This window comes from Oncorhynchus gorbuscha, linkage group LG19 (assembly GCF_021184085.1).
Source record: "Oncorhynchus gorbuscha isolate QuinsamMale2020 ecotype Even-year linkage group LG19, OgorEven_v1.0, whole genome shotgun sequence".
Lineage (NCBI taxonomy): Eukaryota > Metazoa > Chordata > Actinopteri > Salmoniformes > Salmonidae > Oncorhynchus > Oncorhynchus gorbuscha.
In genome coordinates, this window is record NC_060191.1 from 28172418 (window position 1) to 28198224 (window position 25807).

The following is a 25807-nucleotide window of genomic DNA, read 5'->3' on the forward strand; positions in this document are numbered from 1 at the left end:
CAGTCACTCATCACTGAAATATTTTTTTTTCTGTAGCAATGCCAGAATTTGACACGTACAACTTATCAATAAAAATAACTACATTATGAAAAGATAAGAACACATCTATGACACTCTGAATGTGGTGAAAATATACAGGATATAGGGCCTAAGTGATCCAGACTAAAGTAGCAGGGAGCAGTGTTCACTAGGATGGCAAAACGTTCTGGAGTGTGAAAGGTTAAAGTATGGTACAGGCTCTGTATTGGTTCATCCAAGATGATTTTGAGTGTAAAGATGGTCTAAGAGATTCTAGTAGGGCCCATCATTCTACTCCCAGGAGGATTAATTCAAGTTTAGCACTGACTAAGCGAACTTTGACGACTCCCATTTCTCAGTCAAGAGTATAGTCCGAGTCAGGATTGGGGTCAATTCCATTTCAGGTCAATTCAGAAAGTAAGCCAAATTCAAATTCTAAATGTTCCTCGTTGAAAAGCGTTGAAGAGAATTGGAATTTGTGTGTACTTCCGAATTGACTGGAACTGAAATGGAATAGATACCAACCCTGGTCCGATTATAATCTGCCATAGCCCTGACCCCTGGGACAAGGCTCAGAATCACACTATGATGAAACTGACACATTGCGTTACGTGACATTACATGCCACAGGAAGAACAACGGCAAGAGTCCGGTATAACCTTTTCACCCCCCCACCCCCAAAAAAATGATAGTTTGACAACTCATTCATACTGTATCTGTCTTCAGGGGCGATCATCTCTTGTTTCTCCACACGTGCCACAATATTGTCTGACACTGACAGATCCACCAAATATGTTTTGTTTGTGTGCTGAGCTGGTAACACAGGGGTCCTGTCAATGCGTCCGGTTGCATTTGGTACACTGCCTATCACGACCAATTTGACACGTTGTTCTTTCTTGAAAACGATGAACATTTCACTGCGTCTCCCGTGCCAACTCAAAGTCCAATTACACCCAAGCTACAAATTTAATTACAGTAGCAGATTAAATTGGTCAACTCAATTCATTTTAATAAGGCTTGATTGGGCCAGTCAGATCAAATTTGACTCATCTCCGGTACAAGACCTTTGTTTCCTTTTTAGTTAATCTTGCCTAATTTGAAACCGTGTAAACGTAAACTCAACGTGCAGTTTTGTGTCAAATCACTTAATATTGATTATGCTATGACATCTGATAGGTAAATCAGACAGTATTGTTAGTATAAATATACAGCCAAATAACTAGCAAGCTAGCACACAGTGTTGCTAACTAGCAAGCTAGCTAGTTAGCCAGCACACAGTGTCACAACAGCTTCCCGCCTGCTGTGCTAGAGTGAGGCGGGAGCAACCGGTACACAATGTCCTTCACCCCCGTTTGTCGGGCACACTCAAAAGTGTCACACAGGCATGCAGATGTGTTGCTCGTGGGGGTTCATGCAGGAACAAATGGGATGCTCGGGGACACAGGAATGCTCCAAATTGCGTGCTGCAGTTGCACACTATTGCAAGGATCTGGCAACAGGTGTGTGTGTGTGTGTGTGTGTGTGTGTGTGTGTGTGTGTGTGTGTGTGTGTGTGTGTGTGTGTGTGTGTGTGTGTGTGTGTGTGTGTGTGTGTGTGTGTGTGTGTGTGTGTGTGTGTGTGTGTGTGTGTGTGTGTGTGTGTGTGTGTGTGTGTGTGTGTGTGTGATATATACAATACCAGTCAAAAGTTGACACACATACTCATTCCAGGGTTTTTCTTTATTTTTACTAATATAGAATAATACCAAAGACTTCAAAACTATGAAATAACACATAAGGAATCATATAGTAACCAAAAAAGTGTTAAACTAAATATTTTAGATTCTTCAAATTAGCCACCCTTTGCCTTTGACTGCTTTGCACACTCTTGGCATTCTCTCAACCAACTTGTTGAGGTAGTCACCCGGAATGCATTTCAATTAACAGGTGTGCCTTGTTAAAAGAAAATGTGTGGAATTTCTTTCCTTTGAATGCGTTTGAGCCAATCAGTTGTGTTGTGACAAAGTAGGGGTGGGATACAGAAGATAGACCTATATGGTAACAGCTCAAATAAGCAAAGAGAAATGACAGTTCATCATTACTTTAAGACATGAAGGTCAGTCAATCTGGAAAGACCCAGAGTTACCTCTGCTGCAGAGGATAAGTTCATTTGACTTACCAGCCTCAGAAATTGCAGCCCAAATAAAGCTTCACAGAGTTCAAATAACAGACATCTCAACATCAACTGTTTAGAGGAGACTGCGTGAATCAGGCCTTCAGGGTCAAATTTCTGCAAAGAAACCACAACTAAAGTACTCCAATAAGAAGAAGATACTTGCTTGGGCCAAGAAACACAAGCAATGGACACTAGACCGGTGGAAATTTGTCCTTTGGTCTGGAATCCAAATTGGAGATTTTTGGTTCCAAACGTCAAGTCTTTGTGAGACGCGGTGTGGGTGAACTGATGATCTCTGCATGTGTAGTTCCCACCGTAAAGCATGGAGGAGGAGGTGTTATGGTGTGGGGGTGCTTTGCTGGCTACACTGTCTGTGATTTGTTTAGAATTCAAGACACACTTAACCAAAATGGCTACCACAGCATTCTCCAGCGATATGCCATCCCATCTGGTTTGGGCTTAGTGGGACTATCATTTGTTTTTCAACAGGACATTGACCTATCACACCTCCAGGCTGTTTAAGGGCTATTTTACCAAGGAGAGTGATGAAGTGCTGCATCAGATGACCTGGTCTCCACAATCACCCGACCTCAATCAAATTGAGATGGTTTGGGATGAGTTGGACCACAGGGTGAAGGAAAAGCAGCCAACAAGTGCTCAGCATATGTGGGAACTCCTTCAAGACGCTGGAAGAAGCTGGTTGAGAGAATGCCAAGAGTGTGCAAAGCTGTCATCAAGGCAAAGGGTGGCTACTTTGAAGAATATAAAATATATTTTGATTTGTTCAAGACTTTTTTGCTTATTTCATAGTTTTGATGTCTTCACCATTATTCTACAATGTAGAAAATAGTTTTCAAAAATAAAGAAAACCCTTGAATAAGTAGGTGTTCTAAAACCTTTGACGGTTAGTGTATATATGTGTGGGTCGGTGTCTGTGTGCGCTTGCATGCACAGCTAGGTCACTCTTGTTACAAGTAAGTATTTGACTTCCATCCATTTCGGGAGGGGATGTGGAAAGTGGTCCCTAGGGGCAACAGTGAGCACTGTTACCGTCAATGCTAGGGCTTTGTGGATGGGGTTGGTGGGTGAGTGTAAGCATCTGCCTCTGATTAGGAAGTAGTTTTAAATATTTTAGTTTTAAGCCCTATCCCAAACCTTGACTCTTACCTTCACCATTCGGAGTTTAATGCCGAACCTTAAGAATTGAATTCCTGAACTTAACCTTAAACACATCGAAATTTGACTTTTGAGAAACATGTGGATGGATGTCTAATGCTGTGCCTGTGAGAGCTGGGGTTGTGGTGTTGTGTCCTGAAATTGAAACAATAACCACAGATTTGAATATATCAAGCAAATAGATGCCGAGTTCCATGACATGAACTGGTGTGTGTCTGTTATATAATACAGCTGCTCTGAGATGTGACCCACTGTTGGTTTAGTCCTGACTTTGGGCTATGACAAACCAATACAAAATTATTTCATAAAATAGACCACTGGGGTAATCTATGTACTGGATTTCGTAATATATTTAATCAACAAAGCCCAGCAAGACAATTTACTTCAGGGCTGTGGCCTATGATGAAATGTTTAGCCCCAGACAAAACTATGCGCATTGGTGAGGGTGGTGGCTTGTAAAACGCATCCTATCGGATTAGAAATCACAATAGCACAAGTCGCAGCAACGGGAACTCTCTCTGTGTTTTAGCAAATTTGAGACATGAATAACGAAACATTGACTACTGCGGATATTCCCCTCAAAATACTGTGATGAATGATGATGTATTACCTCCAACAGATAAATGGCCACCCCACACAAACACGTTTCTGTTATAACACAGCTACATAGGATAAATGACGAAGATTACTTTAATTTGCTTATTCGTCCCTATGCATGCAATAGGCTACATCCCCTTTACAACGACTAGGACTGTAAAAGCAACACTTTACCTTCAAGTCCCATTGAAACAGTCTCGCGGCCCCCTGTGTATCCTTTGAAGTAGAGACTGTAGGCTATCTGTTCATCGCAGGGTGTTTGGAAAGAGTATGGAATACAAGTCAGCCGGTACATTTTATGTTAACAATACAGTACTAGCAGTAGAAGTGCCCTGTTCTTACCTTATGACACAAATCCAGGGGGAAAGGACTAAAACGGTTGTTTGGGTGATTCCATGTTTCTTGTTTGCCTCATCCCCCCCTCCCTTTACCAGCGCACTCTCCCTCAAGGAGCGGATACAGACAGAGTGCACGGTTAATAGCATATGTGCTACAGACATTTTATTGTAAGTCTAATACAGTCATCATTAGGCTAACAGTGTTAAAAGGCAGAAGAGTTGTATTTCCGTATCAGGTTCACAAAATAGTTATACGTATATTTTATGCATGTGTTTGGTAGGCTATTCGAGTTATTGATAATCTCCATATGTTTTTAATCCAATGCCAACAAAACTACACATTTACAAATCCTAATTTTCCATTAAAATAAATATCCAACTCAAACTCCAAAGAAAACGCCATAACTGTCCACAGCTGCATCATAAGAATGGTGACAGGAATGGCGTTTTGGGTGAAGGAGTGGGCGGGAGGAACAGGGTATTAGACTATTTTAACGTGATGAATGAGTGCCTCCCATAGTGCCAGTTTCGCGCAGGTGAAGGTTACGGTAGGTTTGAACTAGAACAGTGCTATAATCTTTAGGAGTGGAATGTAGCCTACTGGTTAGAGTGTTGGGCCAGTAACCAAAAGGTTGCTGAATCGAATCCCCGAGCTGACAGGGTAAAAAATCTGTCCTTCTGCCCCTGAACAAGGCAGTTAACCCACTGTTCCTCGGTAGGCCCTTATTGTAAAAATTATTTTGTTCTTATCCGACTTGCCTAGTTAAATAAAGTTTTTTTTTAATCGTCGGGAGATTGACGTTTATGGAGACGTGTGCGCCCACAGGCTACATCAATCAAAAAAAGCACGTCAAATGAATTATCAATTTCAACATAAGCCTCTCCAGTCGACAATACTACTGATCCAATTGTGTCTTCCTTTCACACAAGGTGTGTGTGTACAGGATTAAATGGCATTTTGTATCTTTTCTTTTCCTTTCATCATCAGCGAAGTAAAGATTAGAGAGGAGATTGTGAGAGCTCCCTTTAGAAGGCACAGGGGATCTTCATTTCTTTGCCTTTGTGATGATATTGATGATGATGATGGCCAAGTGGACAGTTTGATTTTTGTGTGGCGAGCTAGTTATAAAGAATCAATATTATATCAAGGGGTAACTTTCGTGATAAAGGACTTTAGCCACTCTAGCTATTCATCATAAGTCTGTAGCAAGCAGATAGGTCAAAAGAAATTATATTGCTCTAAAGAGTCTGTCTTCTTATCTCTCTATACCAGGGGAATGGAGGACACGCCGATCGATACAGTAGCTGCGGTATACTCCTTGCAATTATCAATAGCTGATTTTGTCTTCCCAGGGCTGCATCTATTAATACCAGATAATAACATCCTTCTGGACATAACTTCTAAGGGGATGATGGAATTTTAAAAAAGTTTGCTCATTGGATGACCTTGTTGTCAATGAAAATGTGTCTCACCACATGTTAGACACAGGGGAAAAGACACAGCCCAATGCAATGAAAAACACTCAGCTGTAGGCCTATCTTGATAGCAAACACAGAGGATCCTCTAACAAGGTGCACTATAGGAAATAAAACGACATAAACTAAGAATGTAATTTATAATCGTATTTCTTAGGTTAACTGACATATGTTAAGGTATTAACCTACATTATCAGATCATTTACATGTGGTTGATAAGCTGCTGTTATGATTTGGGGACAATAGGAAAAGTACACTTTTCTTGATGTGATTGTTGAGAAAGATTACATTTTATTTTGTGGGTGGGGTGGGATATATATAAAGGGCTATACAGAATTTCACAGTAAGGAAATATTCAAGTGTTAGAATGGTATCCATACACGACGGGGAAACGCTCATTCCTGTTCGTTTCTGCATCAGGGAAGAGAAACAAATTGATAGTCTACTATGATATGACAAATAACTAAATTAATTATTACTTACCGTTTTCTATGTGGTTAACACAATCTGACTTCTGAAAATCAGAATTAAAAAATGCTTGACGTAAACCATGCAGGGATTGACAAAATATGGCAACACAGGAGTTTCACTCATACAGTCCAACCCCGAATGAACCACTCCCAACCGCCCCAAGTCCCACCCTTGCAAACTAGGCTACTAGGCTACAATGTAAATCACCATTTGCAAGCAAATGTAGCCAGTGCATGTTTATTTAACACAGGAGAACACCGAGGAAGAGAAAAAAACACACATTCATATTATTTCACAGATGAAAATACATTTTTGGTTGTTTGTTATAGCCTATCTTGAACTGAAACCGAACTAAAACACGTTGCACACTAAACATGTAATTGTAGGCTGCTGCAAATAAACGCTCTTTGTGGATAATAACGCTCTTTTTAAAATTAATATTGCATCGAAAGGGGGTGAAGTAGGCCTCCAGCACAGCATCACCAAAGTCAAATGTACAATTAAATACAAATGAACTCTTTGTGTCAACACTTTTGTTTCCAATAGTTTCTTCCACATTATGTACAAAAAAAAATTAGGGCTATATGATAAAATATAGAGCACATCGTTCGCAATAAATTAATGTTAGAAGCTATAGGGAAACGTAATCTAATTAGATATACATGAAGTCACAGACCCATTTTTAGATACATTTATTTACTACACTTTAGACAAACTGATTATTCCGATGGTTGATATTTGGAAATATATGTCTATATGGTATCTAATACGCTTCGTCGTGGAATCCAGAGCCTAGTGTGAAGCTTATGACTTAAACAGTAACGGTGTGGTACATCCTAGCGGTCGCTCAACGCAATGGGCTGAACCTAGCCCAAGGTTTAACTCTCTCACACACAACAACAGTTCCCACACACCGAGCTAAAGGCGAGGGCAACAACGGCTACATCAAACCTCCCAAGCAGTGCTCCTGTTACGAACCCTCAAGTGAAGTCGAAGACGACTTTCATGTTCGACATATGAGAACGTAGATTGATCCGGGAAAAATCTAAAGCTCATTGGAAAGGACCGGGGTCTTTGGCGAGCAACTGACGGGCTGAGAGGGGACTTTGGAGAGCAGCTCGAGACAAACGCGCAGCCGGGAGCAAAGCACCACGAGGGGGAAGAGCACATCTAGCCACCCAGCGCCAGTTGGGGTGTATTTTTTGTATTTTTTTTATGAACGCTCATTATACAAACGATTAGGTGCGTATAGAGACAAGGAACTATTTCATACTTCATAATTCCGGCAAGGCGCGCCGATTCCGAGAAGACGCAAAACAAACTTTGAGTGGCAATTCGAACGAGTATGTTCCTTGCTTGTCCGCTGGCAATCAAACCGAACTTTTATAATTCCCCTTTACAACGGAATTGCATCATCAAGGCGCACTGGGAACAACTCACAACCATCCTCAAAAACTTTATCCGTCCCATCCGCTTCTAGCGGGTGTCGGCGACTGATGTCCAACAGCAAGGAGGTTATGTGAATGAGGATGCTGTCAATTATATGAAGATTTAAAAAAAAGACTGAACCACTTCAGGGACATTAAAAACACTTTCAGATGCACACAGCCACATTCACAGGAAGTACTCGGTCGTGGGACAAAAGTTATCTAGCCTAAATAATATGGAAAAAAAGATGGAAGGAAAGTATGAGCATTGAGACAAACTGTTCGAATTCTGTCATCTAAATTATCAGAAGTTCACAACCCAAGTGGAAAATACTACTTAAAAGCATGGCTGAAGTATTGGATACACGCAAGAAAAGAATTGCATCAATGAATCTCCAGCACCAGTGAAAGAAAGCTCCACAGAAAAGGAGAAAAGCTGACCTTCCGCGACGTAGACCCCCATGAATGCTGGGCGTAACAAGCGAGATTTTGTGTGTTGTTGGAGGAGGTGGATAGCGAGAGAAGAGAGACAGATAGTCTGAGAGTGAAGCAGCTAATTGCTTAGTCTGTCCCTCATTACCATATCCAGTGTGTGTCCGCTGGACTTCAGCCAATCCCTCTCACACAGTACCATTAATCGTAATGCATTATTCACTATCATAATTATATACCGACATGCGCAATCCACGCAACAGCAACACTAGCTAATTCCCGTAATTTTTGCAACCAGACTATTTGTGATTTTTTTTTTTCATTCGGTCGCTGCTGATGTATCTGCAAAAAGCAGAAACATCTCGCAGCGTATCAGCAGCATGTCCCGTCGCAAGCAAGCGAAGCCACAGCACCTCAAGTCGGACGAGGATTCCACAATAGCCGGGGTGGTATCCGAAAATGGTAAGTTATGCTTCTATCTGCGGTTGGGACAATCTTTTTAAACGCATGTCCAAGTCTACAAAACGTATTGTTTTCGCCGAATGCAAGCTTTTCCGGGACATCATTTGTGTTGGAAAGGCTATGTATTTATGTAGAAGTGACTTTATAATATCGGTCATATGACTTAAAATAGAATGTGTATCTATATGTCGCGGTCCCTGTGAAACTTTGCTTATGGTTTTACGCATAGATCTCCTTGTCGCTTCCACCGGATTGATCATGTTGTGAAACCCAACGCAACCTCCAAATTAGATGGGAACTCTTTATTTACTTACTCCAATAACTAGCCTACCTGTTTTATTACAAGAAAGTCATTTGGTGACATTTCAAGCTTTATTCAGAGCACGTTAAGGTACTATCAAAAACACTTTTGAAGTCACTTTTAATAGCCTACCGTTTGTGGTTGTGCTTTTAGGTAACAAAGCAACACAACACAAGCAAATGCAATGGCCTCAAGTCGGGATTTAACAGTTTTAATTCGATAACTCCCACAACAATTTCATACCTGTCTTAGTTTTTAGATGCAAATAGATCTCCTACTGCGTTATACGAGTGCAAGTGAGCTATCTGTTTCAGAGTATGGTTCATAAGAAACTCCGATAGTTTTCGTATCAAGAAACTAAACAGTTTGAAACTATTTTAATATGAGTTCAAATATTATATTAAACAAAAATGTTTTTTCTTTAAACGCAACCTCATCAGTTGGTCTCTCTCTCTCTCTCTCTCTCTCTCTCTCTCTCTCTCTCTCTCTCTCTCTCTCTCTCTCTCTCTCTCTCTCTCTCTCTCTCTCTCTCACACACACACACACACACACACACACACACACACACACACACACACACACACACACACACACACACACACACACACACACACACACACACACACACACACACACACACACACACACACACACACACACACACACACACACACAGCACAGCACGCAAGATGTAAACATTTGAAATACCAAGCAATGTAATTATGTTGAACATACCACGCTCTACATCATATTTATGCCTTCGGACTTTGAGAAAGTATTTACATCAATACATTGCATAACATTTTCTTCCTAAAAGAGGACAATACATAGTCGTTTTGATTTATTTATCTCGGCATACGGTAGGTTATTTTCCAGTGTCGATGCCTATCCTGGCATTCAAAGGAGCGGATTGCATATTCTGCGATAAATTAAGTGCAGAGCATGTTTTGTCATGGAAATGTTTTTGTTTACTCCCTCACATAAATGTATCACACTCGGTTTGTTTTCGTGTAGTCCCCCATGTCTACACGGTCAGTTGACAGGGTTAGCCGTGTGAAAGGGGTCACTCTTTTCCAAAAATATGTGCTGCATGCGCCTGAAGAGTGTAAAACCTTTTAATTCGAAAACTAAAGTGAAATCTTCACCCAAAGCACACGACACGAAAATGCAGGCCAGTTTGGTTTTATAGCCTATCCGGACATTTTTTTAAATAAAGATTTTAAGAAATCCTAAACCTTTTTTATCGAATACAAATTTTCGATGGCGTTTTACATCAGGTCCCGGTGATTTGTCTATAATGTAGTTTAATGCACATGTAAACTCATACATGGGTAATTATGCACGATTCATTATTGAGTACAGATTCGTTCAATATTTTAATTACATTGTTTGTTTTGTTATTTATTTTATATTTCAGGAATCGTGATCAAGCTACATAATTATTTGTAAAAACAATTTAAGTATCTGCAGCTTGCAAAAGTTCCTATATACCTTAAAAATAATATAAATATATTTAAGTTTAATGCGATATTTTCTCATTTAAAACCTTCACAATACCTCTTTGTTTTTCCTCTCCAAAATGTATATTGCAATCCTAAGGATTTTTCAAGTCATTTTATTAACAGCATTCTAAAATTACCAACACGTTATTTTCCTTCTTCCTATTAGATCGAGAAAGAGTGTCATGTGTTAGTCAGCATTTCTTATTGACTATCCATACAGCTTACGTGGTATTCTCGACAAAACAACTGTCATTATCTTGAACCATCGCTGACCAGCACATACTGCACATCCTTTGTACTGATCCTGTAAAAAATAAATAAAAGTGTGATGTCATCCCTAGGGACAAATAACAGTCTTATTTCCTTGTGAACATTTTAGGGTGAAATGCTGAGCATGGGTTGTGATTCATTTATTTACGCATTGTCTTATCATACCAGACGTAACACATGAATAGGGCAGTCAGGGTCCCCTCCAAAAATGTAATGTAGCTAGCTAAGCTGATTGGACAATACATCACACTTGCCTGGCTTGTAGGTTGATTATAACCATGAATTGCAAGAGTAAAGCCAGGGTTAAAGTATCATCTGTATAACAGGCTAGAAATACATTCTCTTGTATATGTCAAGAACCATGGATAGTGAAATGGCATCTATCTATTAGTTACAGGCATATATGCTGATAACAGCGTGGTTATGATTGTCATATGCCATCTATTGTGTTTTAGAGGGTAATAATGACCTTATAAAGGAAAGCATTCATTTAAAGATGATCCTCGTTAACTATAATGGCGTTTTACGTGAGTAGGAGGAGGAAGGAGATCCGTATTTTCCCAATGAATTCAATAAGATGAGAAAAGAGGTGCTCTATGTGGCGCATTCTTAAGAGCCTACTGTCATGGGCCTGTTCAAGAAAAAGTCACATCTCCTTCTCTCATATCAAAATATCAAACAGCTGTGTCAATGAGAAAGCCCTCTTCAGTTCTGTTGGTTTGGATATTTTCCTCTTATGGCAAATAGATCTGAGTGGAATGCCTCTCTCCTTCTGTCTTCTACGTCTTGACTTATGGAAAGAGATGAAGACGAACGTAGTCGGAGGATCACGCTGCTACCAGCTCTCAGAGTCTCACATCAGAGTTAGACGTTCTTTCAAACGTCTAATTTCAATACTGACTTGTGTCACGGGTGACCTGTCTGCACACACGGCTACACTCACTCATAGACATGTGTATGCAGAGACGCGCACACACACACACACACACGCACGCACGCACGCACGCACGCACACACACACACACACACACACACACACACACACACACACACACACACGATGGCTGTGTGAGAACTACCGACGCCATACTGCTTAGCATTTTAATAAGTTGATGTCGATTGCTACGGAGGATCCTTTCTGATGTTGGAAGAATGCACTGACTTGCTTGTTGTCAGAACAAACTGTGCTTCACTGAGAGAAGCCTTCACACGCCTTGGACAAAAGACAGTGATAGACCATTCGATAAGATACCTTACAATGCCGTATTTCCACCGATACGACCTGAACTAACTATACGACTTTATGTCAGACAAAACGTATGATGTAACTGTGATCCGTTTACGTACTGCCGTAGAACAGCTACTGACAACACTATTGATTACTCTGCCTGAAGTCAAAATGGCGTATGTTGTACGAAGGAATTCAGAGGGTCCAATTCTCTTTCAGTACACTGTTAGGACTTATTATCCATTATGTTAGTCGCCGACTTGGCTGATTGTGTGTAACCTCCCAGTCACAACACAGCAAGGGAACAGAGGCCTACAGAAACTATTTGCTATACCTATACCATAGTAGACATATTTCTAAATGTTATTGGATGAATCCAGACTTCTATTTTTATATCATATCTTTTCGGGGTTCCGGGTTCTGCAATTCTGATATCATGCTGTTGCTCTCGGCTGCGTTACACCTCCTGCCTGCGTTTAAGTGGGATTTATCAGTTATTTAAATCCCGCCTTGATTTGACCTTTTTCGTGTGCTTAGGTCTTTTGTGGGGAGTTAACTTGTTGTCCAATGTAGCACTTTAGGGCCCTATTGTGTGGTGGCCCTGGAAAAGTGGAATCGCATGCAGTGCCAACAAGCGTCTCTCGCCCCCCCAACCCCACCCCCCAGGCCTCCCAGCCACTTGCCCTGAAGTTGGCTGGTTAGAAAAGCTATGATAGAGCTGGCTGACTTAACCTTTGCCCACCTCGCCCTGCCAGGGGCTGCGGCTAGATGTCAAGCTCATAATACAATTAGAACAGCTGTGCCATTGACCTTGGCAGCGCGGCTTACCCGTGTCCTAGACAGTGTTAACAGCGACAAGCTTTCATCTCACTGCTGCTTCCTCTGCATCAGGTCCCTTCAGAGCTCTTTCCCCAGGGGTGAGGGAGAACACACACACGCACACGCACACGCACACACACACACACACACACACACACACACACACACACACACACACACACACACACACACACACACACACACACACACACACACACACACACACACACACACACACACACACACACACCTGAAAATGCAACTATTTAAAGTCAATCCTCTCCAGCCGTTCATAATGGCAAACCTCTTTAAGTGACGCAGTGTTCGGGTGTCTGCTAACACTTAGGAAACATTTGCAAGTGAACGAGCGAAGCAAGAGAGGGAAAACATATTGAAGTGGATGGATGGAATTAAGAAAGAGATAAAGGAGAGATGATATATAGTGAGGGAACGTCCTGATAGCAGTGACAACATGGGCTGTATCCCCACTTGCCATTCAGTGAGGCTTTGTTTGGCATTTGTTTTAATCCTCTCTCATCATTTCAGTGGAAGACTCTGGACCACCCACACAGCCATGCCAAATATGTTTCCAAGAAGAAGGCACCCCAATATGGCTGTCTTTTAATTACAACCCCTAGAGCTTAAAAACACACAATAACTATCATTCCCCTTGATGAAGAGGAACTCGCCAGCGTCGTGACAAACAATCATCCGGAGAGAAGGCTGTCATTGAATACTGTATTGCATACGCTTAGGCAAACAAATCGCTAATGTTTGGGCTGGGGCCACATCTGCATGCAGTGACAAAGACCCCTCTGTCAGAGAGGATAGGATATTACTGTACCACTATGTGTGAGGGCCAGGCCTGTGAAATAGAGAGCTCTGCCTGGTGGGGGACTGCTCTGCAGGTGCGGATGGGGATGTGCGTGATGGTCCTGGTGGGGAGATCCGAGAGAGAGGAGCTGTTTGAGACGTGGCCTACATACATCATCACCAGCGGCTCTGTCTTGGAGGGAGGCAGCAGGGATAGTCACCGCTGTGTTTGTGTGTGTGTTGGAGAGGTGGCATTTTGGGAATGTCCTCTGCTCCTTAGCCATCTTGACGGGACGGTTGTCGTACAAAAGGGTAGTCGAAATGTAAAAGCAACACAGGGAAATTGGGGGAGATAGTGAGAAAAATAATGCAGTGGAAAAAAGTAATTTGTACAGGAATTCTAACATTGTTGAACCCTGCAGGCATCCTTATTATCCCTCCTCACACCCCTCTCTCACAGCTTGGGCTGGCCCTATAGCGATTCATCTCTCTTTTAAGGATCCTAAGCTCTCCTAAATGCTGGAGGGAAAAAAAAGCTTTTTAAAGGGGAAGAGGAGTTGGCGAGTCCGGGGATGTGTGATTGAGGCTGAACTCGGACCTAAGTGGAAGTGTTTGGTAGAGTGTTCAGGCCATGCTATCATGTCATCAAGCATGAGATATCATAAGAAACTATGTTTGTTTAGGCAAAAGAGAAGCCTTTTAATTAAATCATGTAATTTTCCAGAGTAAAAAGCTTTTGTAACTTGTGTAATAAAATAATTATTTTCAAACATTTTGGGTGCTTTTTATTTATTTTGTATGATTATAGAGTTTATATGACTTGCAAGTGTGTGTGTGTGTGTGTGTGCTTGCATGTATGACTGTACCTCACACATCTCTGTGTGTGTGTTTGGGGTGTAGGGGTGGTGTGTGCGTTTGCCCTGTTGTTTGTGAATCTGGAAATTGTTAAAGGCCCAATGCAGTCAAAAACATGATTTTATATATATTCCCACACTATGAGGTTGGACTAATACTGTGATAATGCTCTTTTAGTGTAAGAGCTGTTTTGAAAAGACCACCTGAAATTTCAGGCTGTTTTGGTGGGATGGAGATTTGGCCTGTCTGGTGACATCACCAGGCAGTACATTAGTTACGTCCAATAAGAAAGAGAGTTCCTAACCTCTCTGCCAATAACAGCTCGTTTTCAGTTTTCCCCTCCCACTCAAACCACTCAGACAGTCCTAGAACAATTCATGCTTGGAAAATCGCTCTTTGCTAAGAATCTATTTTAGTTTATATTTGACCATTCTTATTGAAAACAATCACAGTGAGGTACTTAAGTGTTACCCAGAAATGCTTCAATGTTAAGATAAATATGGCTGTATTGGACCTTTAAGAATGGAGACTTTGTAATTGCTTAATCATTTGCTAAATACATTGCTCAGTGGTTGTCACAGAATCAGTAGAGAGCATGAATACCTCTTTTGAGGTAACATGTGAGATTAGCGGTTCCCGTTAGCATGCCGAAGATTGCTGAGCAAGACAGTGGATACAACGATACAACGTCTTACAACCCCCCTATTGATTGTGTTGAGCTTCATATTTGCATTTGAGTAAAGGGAGAAAAAGAAATGAAAAAGAAATGAAAACCACATTGGATTTTCCAATCTTCCTTTCTCATGCTATAAGAGAATCAATAACCCCCCCCCCACACACACACACACACACACACACACACACACACAAAGTCACATTCACACGAAACAAGATCTAGCCTCAGTCGCATAGACCCTAAAGAACAACCTGTCTGGTGTATTATACTTCCTCTTCCTCATCTAAAAAAAAGAATGTGTTTCATTTACCACGTATTTGTTTTTATTTGCAGAGATTTGCACCAGAATGAGAAAATCAACCCCGTAATCAAATGCTTATCTTCCCAGAAAGAAGTCTCTAGTTGTCTCAATAAGACAGCGATAACCTTCCCGATGTTAGTCCTGAAATGATATTCCTATGTAACAAACTGTACATTCCAGATTGTAGGCATATATATATATATATATTGAATAGTTGCATTATACTACTGTCGTCTGCTTTTATTTTAGCGATAGGGGTATGGAGAATTCACATATGATCTCAATCAGTTCACAAAGTCAATTCAATCAATAAACGATTGTGGTGATACGTTTCTATGACACATGTATGTGGACCAACACATTTTTAGCAAAGAAAGGGATTGTTGAAAAGCGGTGATACCTCAATTTCAAATTCTTGTTCATATAAATGTTCTGAACAGTTAGGACATGGCCAGAAATGGGGCCTCAACTTAACTCTGTTGGAATGCAATGAAATGTACAGTATGTGATATACACATCCTCAAATAATTGCCCTTCAAAGTCAATCACTTACAGTAATCTCACTATAGTGAGAATTCTCAATAGATTCATTTGTATTCATCTTGAACATGCAAAATCCCCAAAATGCTTAGATCTAGATAACAGATATTAAAATACTCAAATCACAATTGATCAACGTTTATAGGCCAACAAATGCACTCACTTACAAAGCAAATTGTATGAATGAAATTAGAGATTGACAATAATAACTGCTATCATAAATGCTAATAACGAATCGGTTTATAACAATGCCTACTCATTGAGATTATTGACCTTTCACCCTGAATTATGGAAATGAGCCCCTGTGTCTGTTGATCGGCTAAGGGGATTTCTGCCTTCAATCACGTGGCATTTCTATTTCCAATAACTTGCTCTTTTCATAGTTTTGTATTGGTGTCGTGTGAAGTCAATAACTAATTTCACACAAAGCATACGTAGGTACATTTGTGCAAATGGAAGCTGTGTGGCCTATACCACTAAAATTACTTTATGTACACCACTAAAGACACAATATATGAAAAATACTGTTTGAATGGTACGCAATTCTTTCATGCCTGGCTCCCACTGTGCGTCATGTTTGTTGTCTTATCGTTCATTTAATTTTGTATATTTTAAATGTATGCCATTGTGTCACACCACACAGTAAGAAATCAAACAATGCCTGCAACTGGCCTCACTCTGTCACCAGTGTGTTCCTGGGTATGAACGGATAGCATTTCCGAAGGCCTTTCGGTTGATTATTAATTAAGTTAAAGACACCAGACCCTGATGGTGTAGTGTCGTCGCCCCCTTGGCCAGAAATTACAAAAAGAGTGATGAATTATTTCACTAATGACTCATTAAACTGACACGTAGGAGTCACAAAGGCCACGATACAGGTCGGCGATGTCGTGCCCTTCGAAATGAACTGAAGCATAGAGCAACGTACGTTCCCTCACTGTTTTCTGTGTGTTGAATGAACCACTGTAGTCTGTAAAATGTAAAACGTTTGGATTGATTTTTTTTTTTTTTGGGGGGGGGGGGGATAATTTATGGAAATGAGAAGGTATTCCTGTTGTTGATGTGTGTGTGTGTTCCAGTACACCTGTATAGTACACCCTCATCCACAGCATATTTTGGCCATGGCCACCACTTTTGTCTAAATAGTAAAAAGGAGGGTGTAATGGGGGTGGAAGACAGTTGTATGTGTGTTCTGACATTTTGAAAGTACATTTGAACAACAACAACAAAAAGCCACCCGAACCAGACTCCTCACTAGTCTAAATGTAACCCTGCAAGCATCAACACCGCATGTGTCCTGGTACGTTCCTCCCATTTGTTGACTTGTGGCTGAGTGGTTCCCTGGAGAAGTGCCATGTTTGGTTTTCCTTTGATTTTTGTTTCACCTGTGTTTGTTCCTTTGCCCCCACAGGCAAACTTGCTCATACATAAACACCTACAATACCCTATTATCTCTCTCTCTCACACACACACACACACACACACACACACACACACACACACACACACACACACACACACACACACACACACACACACACACACACACACACACACACACACACACACACACACACACACACACACACACACACACACACACACACACACACACATAAACATGACTACCTGGGATGGCATTTTGAATTAGGTTTTAAAACACTTGCACTAGGTTTAGGGTTAGTGTGGGAATATTACTATATATATATATATATATAGATACAGTATATATATATAAATACAGTAGTGTGTGTGTGTGTGTATATATATATATATATATATATATATATATATATATATATATATATATATATATATATATGTGTGTGTGTGTGTGTGTGTGTGTGTGTGTGTGTGTGTGTGTGTGTGTGTGTGTGTGTGTGTGTGTGTGTGTGTGTGTGTGTGTGTGTGTGTGTGTGTGTGTGTGTGTGTGTGTGTGTGTGTAGAGATTAATACAACTTTAAATAGTAACATGAAGTTTAACTCACTCAAAATAAAAACATATTGAATTGTATGATCATTTGCTAAAGAAAATAAATCCAACAGATCCACTACAAATACTTTTTATATATAATTATTACATAATTCACTGATTGAGATAATATACTAATTGGTAATAAATAGTCTTCAAATGCATTTTCAGGCTGAAAGAAACCACTGAACCATAGTAACCTAAAAGGTGATCCATGTCTTTACATTTAACCATTTTCAAAGGTTTCACGTTGACCCCCACTATTTCTCTCCTTGTGTTTTTTTATTTACACACAGGTTAAGCACTTCAAAACAAGCAAATTATGTTTCTGAGGAGCTAGAAAACACATCTATGGGTGTCAAGTCATAGTGGCTGGGGTCTCTGAAGTAAAGCAGTCATGCAGTTTTTCATGTAGGAGAGTAGCAATCTCTCACTATGGGAATAATTAACACACGGTCCACACACGCGCACACACACACACACACACACAAACGTACGCGCACAAAGACTCAGCCATGCATCCACTTGAACATGAGATAAAATAAACGGATAAGGGGGCATATATTCATGATTTGATCAGGTGTGAATTAGGACCATGTTCGCATGAACCTACTTGCTTTCTTGGCACTTGATGGCAGTATGCGGAAGAGGAAGTGGCTTCTTACAACTGTGATTAAACATGTGTAACTAATCAGATACTGGTGCCATGGCACTAGCATGTCATTTGTTGAGTCTCATTTCAAAAAGGGAGAGAGAGGAGGAAAGATGAACAAACCTAACTGAGTCACAAAAGCTGCATGTTACTCATTTAAAAAGAGAATGTTTCTCATTTAAAAAAATGTACTGTCATAAGGGCACAATTTTCGGTAATTCATATATTTTGGGCTCACATCCTCATTTACATTGTGGGTCAAATTTCCCAGGACATCCTGGGAGAAATAAACGACAATAGCAACAACAAGTCTCAACCATTTTAATTTGAAACATATTCTATAAATATCTCTCAAAGTAGAATACACTGGGCCGCCATATTGCATTGCAGCTAGTCACAAGCAGTTGCTGAAGGTTGAATTGATTTATTCACTTATTCACTTTAGATGCAGGGCTTATGTATTACCTTAGTAATGCTAAATGAAGAGGCTCAAGCATTTGAAATTCAGGTGGAAATGGCGGGGCTTGATAGCATAGGAGAATCATAATGGGCCCATCAAAGACCTGATTTGTACCCAACAGATGAGGCAGCTGTGAATTGCATGAAATATTGGAAATCAATAGCTTCTATGGAATTTCATTAAGCGGCAGTATCCACAATTGATAGGCCCTCATAATTTGATGGATTGCACAAAGAAAATTATTAGCCTGGCTCTATTGAGAGGGCTCGAATGCGCAAAACTGGGTCTTGAGAATTGGTGAACTAGGGCAATTTGTTCAGACAAAAAAAAAAAAAGAATATTGATTTTGGTCACGTTAAAAGAAAGAAAAAAAATAATTAAAGGTTAAATCTTTGCAGAGCTGCTCTGCAGAATATGTGTTGAAATTCTATTGATTATTTATTCATTAATTCACATTTTTTGTCTCCCTCCCATCATTCTGTCTTTCTCCCTCCCCCTTCCATCCCCTTCTATCCTCAGCCACAGGAGAAGTGCTGGATGACGCAGACAGTGGGAATGAGAGCCGCAGTGGGAGCGAGGAGACCCATGTGTGTGAGAAGTGTTGTGCCGAGTTCTTCAAGTGGTCTGATTTCTGTGAACACCTGACGAGCTGCATCAAGAACCCCCTGGTGCTCATAGTAAACGAAAACGAGACTGAACCCTCCCGGGATTATCCTGCAGAGCCATCGCCCTCGCCAAGCTGTCGTAGTGACCAGGCAGACAGCGAGGACGCTGGAGAGGGCAGCAGCCACAGCCCCGGTGAGGACGATGAGGGCGCAGAGATAGCCCTGGAGGGTATGAGTGCCCTGGACAAGGAGGACGAGCCCATGGAGCTGTCTCTTGAGAAACCGGTGGACCTAGAAGAGAGTGACACCTCCCCACAGCCAGATGGTGCTCTACCTCAGCTTTGCGATCCTGCCCCATCCTCTGTGAAGAGCTACAGCATGCCGAGCACCAACGTCACCCTGGAGACGCTACACAGCACCAGCGTGGCAGTGGCTCAGTTCTCTCAGAGTGTCCATGCCGCGGTGGCCAGTAGCGGGGTCTCCCCATTGGCCATCCCCATGATCCTGGACCAGCTGATGGCGCTGCAGCAGCAACAGATCCACCAACTCCAACTGATCGAACAGATCCGCAGTCAGGTGGCGTTGATGCAAAGACAGCCCTCCGCCACCCAGCCTACCCAGAACCATCACCGCCACCACCACAGCACAGTTGCTGGCTCCCAGGGGCCGTCATCCTCCAGCCTCCCTGCCGTGCCCAGCCAACTCCAGCAGTTACACAACTTCATCACTCCCCCTGTCCACCAGCTACCCATCAGGTTGCCCTCACCACTAAACAGCCTGGGCTCCTCCTCCTCCTCCCTCACCTCTGCTATAGATGGGCCCCTCTTCTCCCATACCCAGCAGAGTAGCAATCAGCAGTCAAATGTTTCGATGCCCAACACCACCTCAGTAAACTCCTCTTTCCCTCCATCCAGTGGTAATGTGCTGTCGTCTCTACTGCCTCCCTGCATGGCTTCAATCACACACAGCAGCAGCAGTGGAGCTGAATCCACAGGTGGAGGAGGCATGAGCAGCAGCAGTACAGCTCTGCCAAGGAATTCCAGCAGCCCCCTTTCACTAGGCCACAGCAGCCTCCTGAGCACCAGTCCCTCCAATCTACCGCTGATACCTCACAGTTCATCTAGCAGTGTCATCTTCCCAAACCCGCTAGCCAGTATAGCTGCCACGGCCAATGCACTTGACCCACTCTCCGCTCTGATGAGGCACCGCAAGGGAAAGCCCCCCAACGTGTCTGTCTTCGACACCAAGCCCAGCTCTGAGGACCCCTTCTTCAAGCATAAGTGTAGGTTCTGTGCCAAAGTGTTTGGCAGTGACAGTGCACTGCAGATCCACCTGCGCTCTCACACCGGCGAACGGCCCTTCAAGTGCAACATCTGCGGAAACCGGTTCTCCACCAAGGGCAATCTGAAGGTCCACTTCCAGAGGCACAAGGAGAAGTACCCGCACGTCCAGATGAACCCTTATCCCGTGCCAGAATACCTGGATAACGTGCCGACCAGCTCAGGCATACCGTATGGTATGTCCTTCCCCCCAGAGAAGCCGGTGACCACCTGGCTGGACAGCAAACCTGTTCTCCCCACAGTCCCCACCTCAGTCGGGCTCCAGTTCCCCACAACTCTCCCCAGCATGATGGGAGGCTACGGTGATTCCCCGAGCCTCACTCCCCTTAGCAGATCACCCCAAAGGCCCACCCCACCCTCCAGTGAGTGTGCCTCTCAGTCACCTAACCTCTTCACTGAAGCAGGCATGATCACCACCTCACAGTCTCCACAGCCCAACTTAGGGGGTGACATGCCTCCCATTCTTAAACCCGAGGGCATCCACCTGCCCCCAAACCTACCCACTTCCAGGCCTGGTGAGAACACGACCACCACCACCACGGTTACTCAAGTGGTCCTCGCCACCACAGTCACTGCTACCACATCCACTAGCAGCTATACTGAACCCATCATTGCCCCCTCCTCTGTTTCCCATCCAATCCTTCCCATGATCTCTGATCAGTTCAAGGCCAAGTTTCCGTTCGGCGGCCTCCTGGACTCTATGCAAACGTCTGAGACCTCAAAGCTGCAGCAGCTTGTGGAGAACATCGACAAGAAGATGACCGACCCCAACCAGTGTGTCATCTGTCACCGTGTGCTCAGCTGCCAGAGCGCCCTCAAGATGCACTACCGCATTCACACAGGGGAAAGGCCTTTCAAATGTAAGGTCTGCGGCCGAGCGTTCACCACCAAGGGCAATCTGAAAACACACTTTGGGGTCCATCGTTCCAAGCCCCCTCTCCGGGTCCAACACTCCTGCCCCATCTGCCAGAAGAAGTTCACGAACGCTGTAGTCCTGCAACAGCACATCCGCATGCACATGGGGGGCCAGATCCCCAACACCCCCCTGCCTGAGAGTCTTCAGGAGATGGACACCGACCTCTCCTTTGACGAGAAAAGCTTAGACGCCATGAGCAACTACGATGACGAGCTACTGGATGAGATGGAGGCAGCTATGGAGGACGAAGCAGAGCTGAAAGAAGGAGAGATGATGATGGACCCATCCAAACCTCTCCATCCATATTCAGGAATGTCCCCTGGTCACTCCCCACCTACCTCTGTCATCTCCAGCATTGCTGCTCTGGAGAACCAGATGAAGATGATCGACTCCTCTGTCAATATGAGCCGCTCGTTCGGGCTGAAGCCCATGCAGAATGGTGGCGGGTTTGGAGGGGAGAATAACTTCTTCAACAATGACTCGCTGTATGCCTCGGGGGACCTGGAAGGCCAGAGTGTTGGAAGCCCAGCACTATCTGAGTCCTCAGGGTCCATGCAGCCCCTCTCCCCTGCTCACAGTCACCCTGAGAGTCATCGATCCAAGTCCCCAGCCACACTCAACCATAGCAGCAGCACTGCAGCAGAGGGGCAGGAGAACAACGGGATGGCTACAGTGAAGTCTGAGAAGTCAGACACCCCATCCCCGGCACCTGTGTCTGAAGGTAATGTGGCATTGGACCTGACTGCTAGCCTAACCCAGCCTAGCAGGCACTTCATCAAGGAGGAGAACCACTTCAACATGATGTTCCTGGGCAGAGATAGAGGTATATTCAATGATCCTGACTTTGATATGGTTCATTTCTTGTTCATTTGTTTCCTAGCAAAATTAATAAATACAAATCACAATGTACGTGAATGATATCTGAAATGTCTAAAATCATTGTGTTCCACGTGTCATTTGAATATCACACGTCTCCGTTCTCCCAACTAAACATATCCTATTTTTTCTCTCTAGGTCTGAGCAACTCTAGCTTGCTAAACACAGCATCCAACATGATCAAAATGGAGATGAATGGGCACAGGCACAGAAAGCCCATGTCCCTGAATGACGGTCCTTACATGCCTGTGGGCATCCAAGTACCCGCTTCTGCACCCCAGACCAACATGAGCCCCAGTGTCACCCCCATGCTGGCACCGCCAACTCCCCGTCGCACACCCAAGCAGCACAACTGCCACAACTGTGGGAAGAACTTCTCCTCAGCTAGTGCCCTGCAGATCCATGAGCGCACACACACAGGAGAGAAACCATTTGGCTGCTCGATCTGTGGAAGAGCCTTCACCACTAAAGGCAACCTGAAGGTATGAGAGAGAATATAATAATAAAAAGCATTTAAAGTATAGGAAAAGGGGTACATTTGTCTGCCTCAAAAATAAAGTTATATAAAGAACATGAAAAAAAGACCAGAGGCTCTTGAATAATAATGTCTGTTCCTTGTGTTTCCTGTTGACTGAATGCAGGTGCACATGGGCACCCACATGTGGAACAATGCGCCAGCCCGTCGTGGACGCCGTCTCTCCGTGGAGAACCCCATGGCCTTGCTGGGCGGGGACGCCATGAAGTTTAGTGAGATGTTTCAGAAGGACTTGGCGGCAAGGGCCATGAACGTAGACCCTGGCTTCTGGAACCAGTATGCTGCCGCCATCACCAACGGCCTGGCCATGAAGAACAATGAGATCTCCGTCATCCAGAATGGAGGCATCCCCCAGTTGCCTGTCAGCCTGGGTGGAGGAGGTATGACCTCGCTAAGGGCCATGTCTGGAGGTATGGACCATATGAACCGGGTGATTGCCAGCAGCAGTCCTCCCATGATCGGGATGGATAAGACAGGTCTGGAGGTTGGGGCTAGACGCCCCTTCGCTCGATTTATGGAGGAAAATAAAGAGATTGGGATCAATTAATGACTTTATTATTAGTAAGGAAACGACTGAGGAAAGACAAGAGTCTTACGAAAAGGAAAGAAACTGCTAATCCAGTTTGAACTCTTATGTACTATATTATGTACAGAAAACATTTTTTTTTGTTTGTTTTTGGAAATATAATATTTAGTATTCATTAGAGGTCTTTGACTTTCGCCCTTTCACCCCTCCTCATTGATATTTCGCTCATACGAAGAATACTTTGTCTCTTGTTTGAGAATATGCCGTCTTGCAAGATTTGCATGGTACTTATTGGTTTCTATCAGTATGTTTGACTGCTTTTAAGGATTATTTTTGAAAAGTAATATCTTGACTCAATTGTGACGGGCAAGCCTCTTATTGTGAAAGGACTCAAATGAAGCTGAGCGAACTCTTATATGTGCATAGACTGACTAGCTGCTGTTTGGCTGATGTTTATGTTTGCTCTGAGATAAAGAGCAACGGACTGAAGTAAATTGGAATTATGGTGTTACTGTGCTCGCCTACAATTTTTTTCTCATGAAGTAGAACACTTGAAAAAACGTTTAAACTATTTTAATCTTTACATTAAGTCTCCCAGCATTGTCTTATAATATTGTCCTGTGTCTTTAGTATTTATGATATTGACAAAAAAAAAGCGGGTATACGAAAATATATTTAATAGCCCCGGCATTTTATTGATCCTTTTTTTTCTAAACTGCAGACTTCACTTATAAATATCTCTTTCAATAAAGACAACATGTCATTTCAGTTGTACGACAGAGACACATTGTGAAGGTTTTATTTGGATATCTAGCCAAGACTATGTGTAACATGTCTGGTGCACAGTGAAGAAGTTGAGATATCTGAAGCTGCTATTATCACAAACCTGATTTTAACCTTTTTTTTTTAAGATGGGGGGGAAAATGTCATTTTAAAGAAATACATATGTATAGAAATACAGACAACTCTGAAACAGGTATGCATATTTTGTATCACATGAAAACAGACATCCTTTGAGAGTATTTGTCATGTTTGTGAATGCACTTTTTAAACAAGACGTTTTGTCCGTGACTTATCGTTAACCTTTGACTGAGCTGTCTATCACGTGTAGTTTTGATTGTTTTCAGCGTACCACTCCTACTATTTGCAGAGTTGGCCCTCTGGTACGGTATCTTTATGCTACTCATCAGAGTACAACCTCATCCACTCAATCAAATCCTTCTCCAATAAAAAAAAGAGAGAACAGGTCACTTGTGTTTGACTGGTCTCCTTCTCTACATTTGCTGTTGTTATTATTTATTTAATTTCAGGCTGGATTCCTGGTTTCTATCAAAGGGGGTTAGAAGGTTGTGATGAGATTATATGAAGTCAAATATTAAGTGTATAGTCTAGGTCTTTTTTTTAAATGTGATTTTTTTTTTATACCTCTCTCTCGTTCTACTGTATATTTACTTAGAAAGACATATTTGAAATAACATTCAAAATAAGCAGTTAGGAATGTCCTAATTCTTGTTTGGGCATTTTATGTCACATGGGGTTCGAGAGAAGCCCAATACCTCAAGTTCAACAATTGATATCTACAGTTTGGTGCTGAATGTTTCTATAAAACCCAAAGATGCAGGAAAAGTTTCCAAAAGTTTAAAAGTAATAAACATGTCGCATTACTGTCCCCATAGGGGAAGCTGCTGTCCCCATAGGAGAACCCTTTTTGGTTCGTGGTCCTTCTGTAGCTCAGTTGGTAGAGCATGGCGCTTGTAACGCCAGGGTAGTGGGTTCAATCCCCGGGACCACCCATACGTAGAATGTATGCACACATGACTGTAAGTCGCTTTGGATAAAAGCGTCTGCTAAATGGCATATATTATTATTATATATATTATTATTATTCCAGGTAGAACCATTTTGGTTTCCATGTAAAACCCTCTGTGGAAAGGGTTCTACATACAAGACAGCCGAAGAACCCTTTTATGTTCTAGATAGCACCTTTTCTCCCTAGGAGTGTACCCAACAGACCCCTATCTTTAATCTCTATTTGTTCACAGCCAATCAACATATCAAAACAACCACAG

The 25807-nt window shown here is 42.5% G+C and overlaps 1 protein-coding gene across 1 annotated transcript; it reads left to right on the forward strand.

Moving 5' to 3' along the window:
* Nucleotides 1–7112: 7112 nt before the first annotated feature.
* On the forward strand, nucleotides 7113–24988 carry LOC124004641 (sal-like protein 3). Its single transcript, XM_046313301.1, has 4 exons — nucleotides 7113–8551; nucleotides 19460–22624; nucleotides 22816–23159; nucleotides 23319–24988. The coding sequence occupies exons 1-4, from the start codon at nucleotides 8470–8472 to the stop codon at nucleotides 23757–23759; spliced, it is 4032 nt and encodes a 1343-aa protein (XP_046169257.1). The 5' UTR covers nucleotides 7113–8469; the 3' UTR covers nucleotides 23760–24988.
* The last annotated feature ends 819 nt before the right edge of the window (nucleotides 24989–25807 follow it).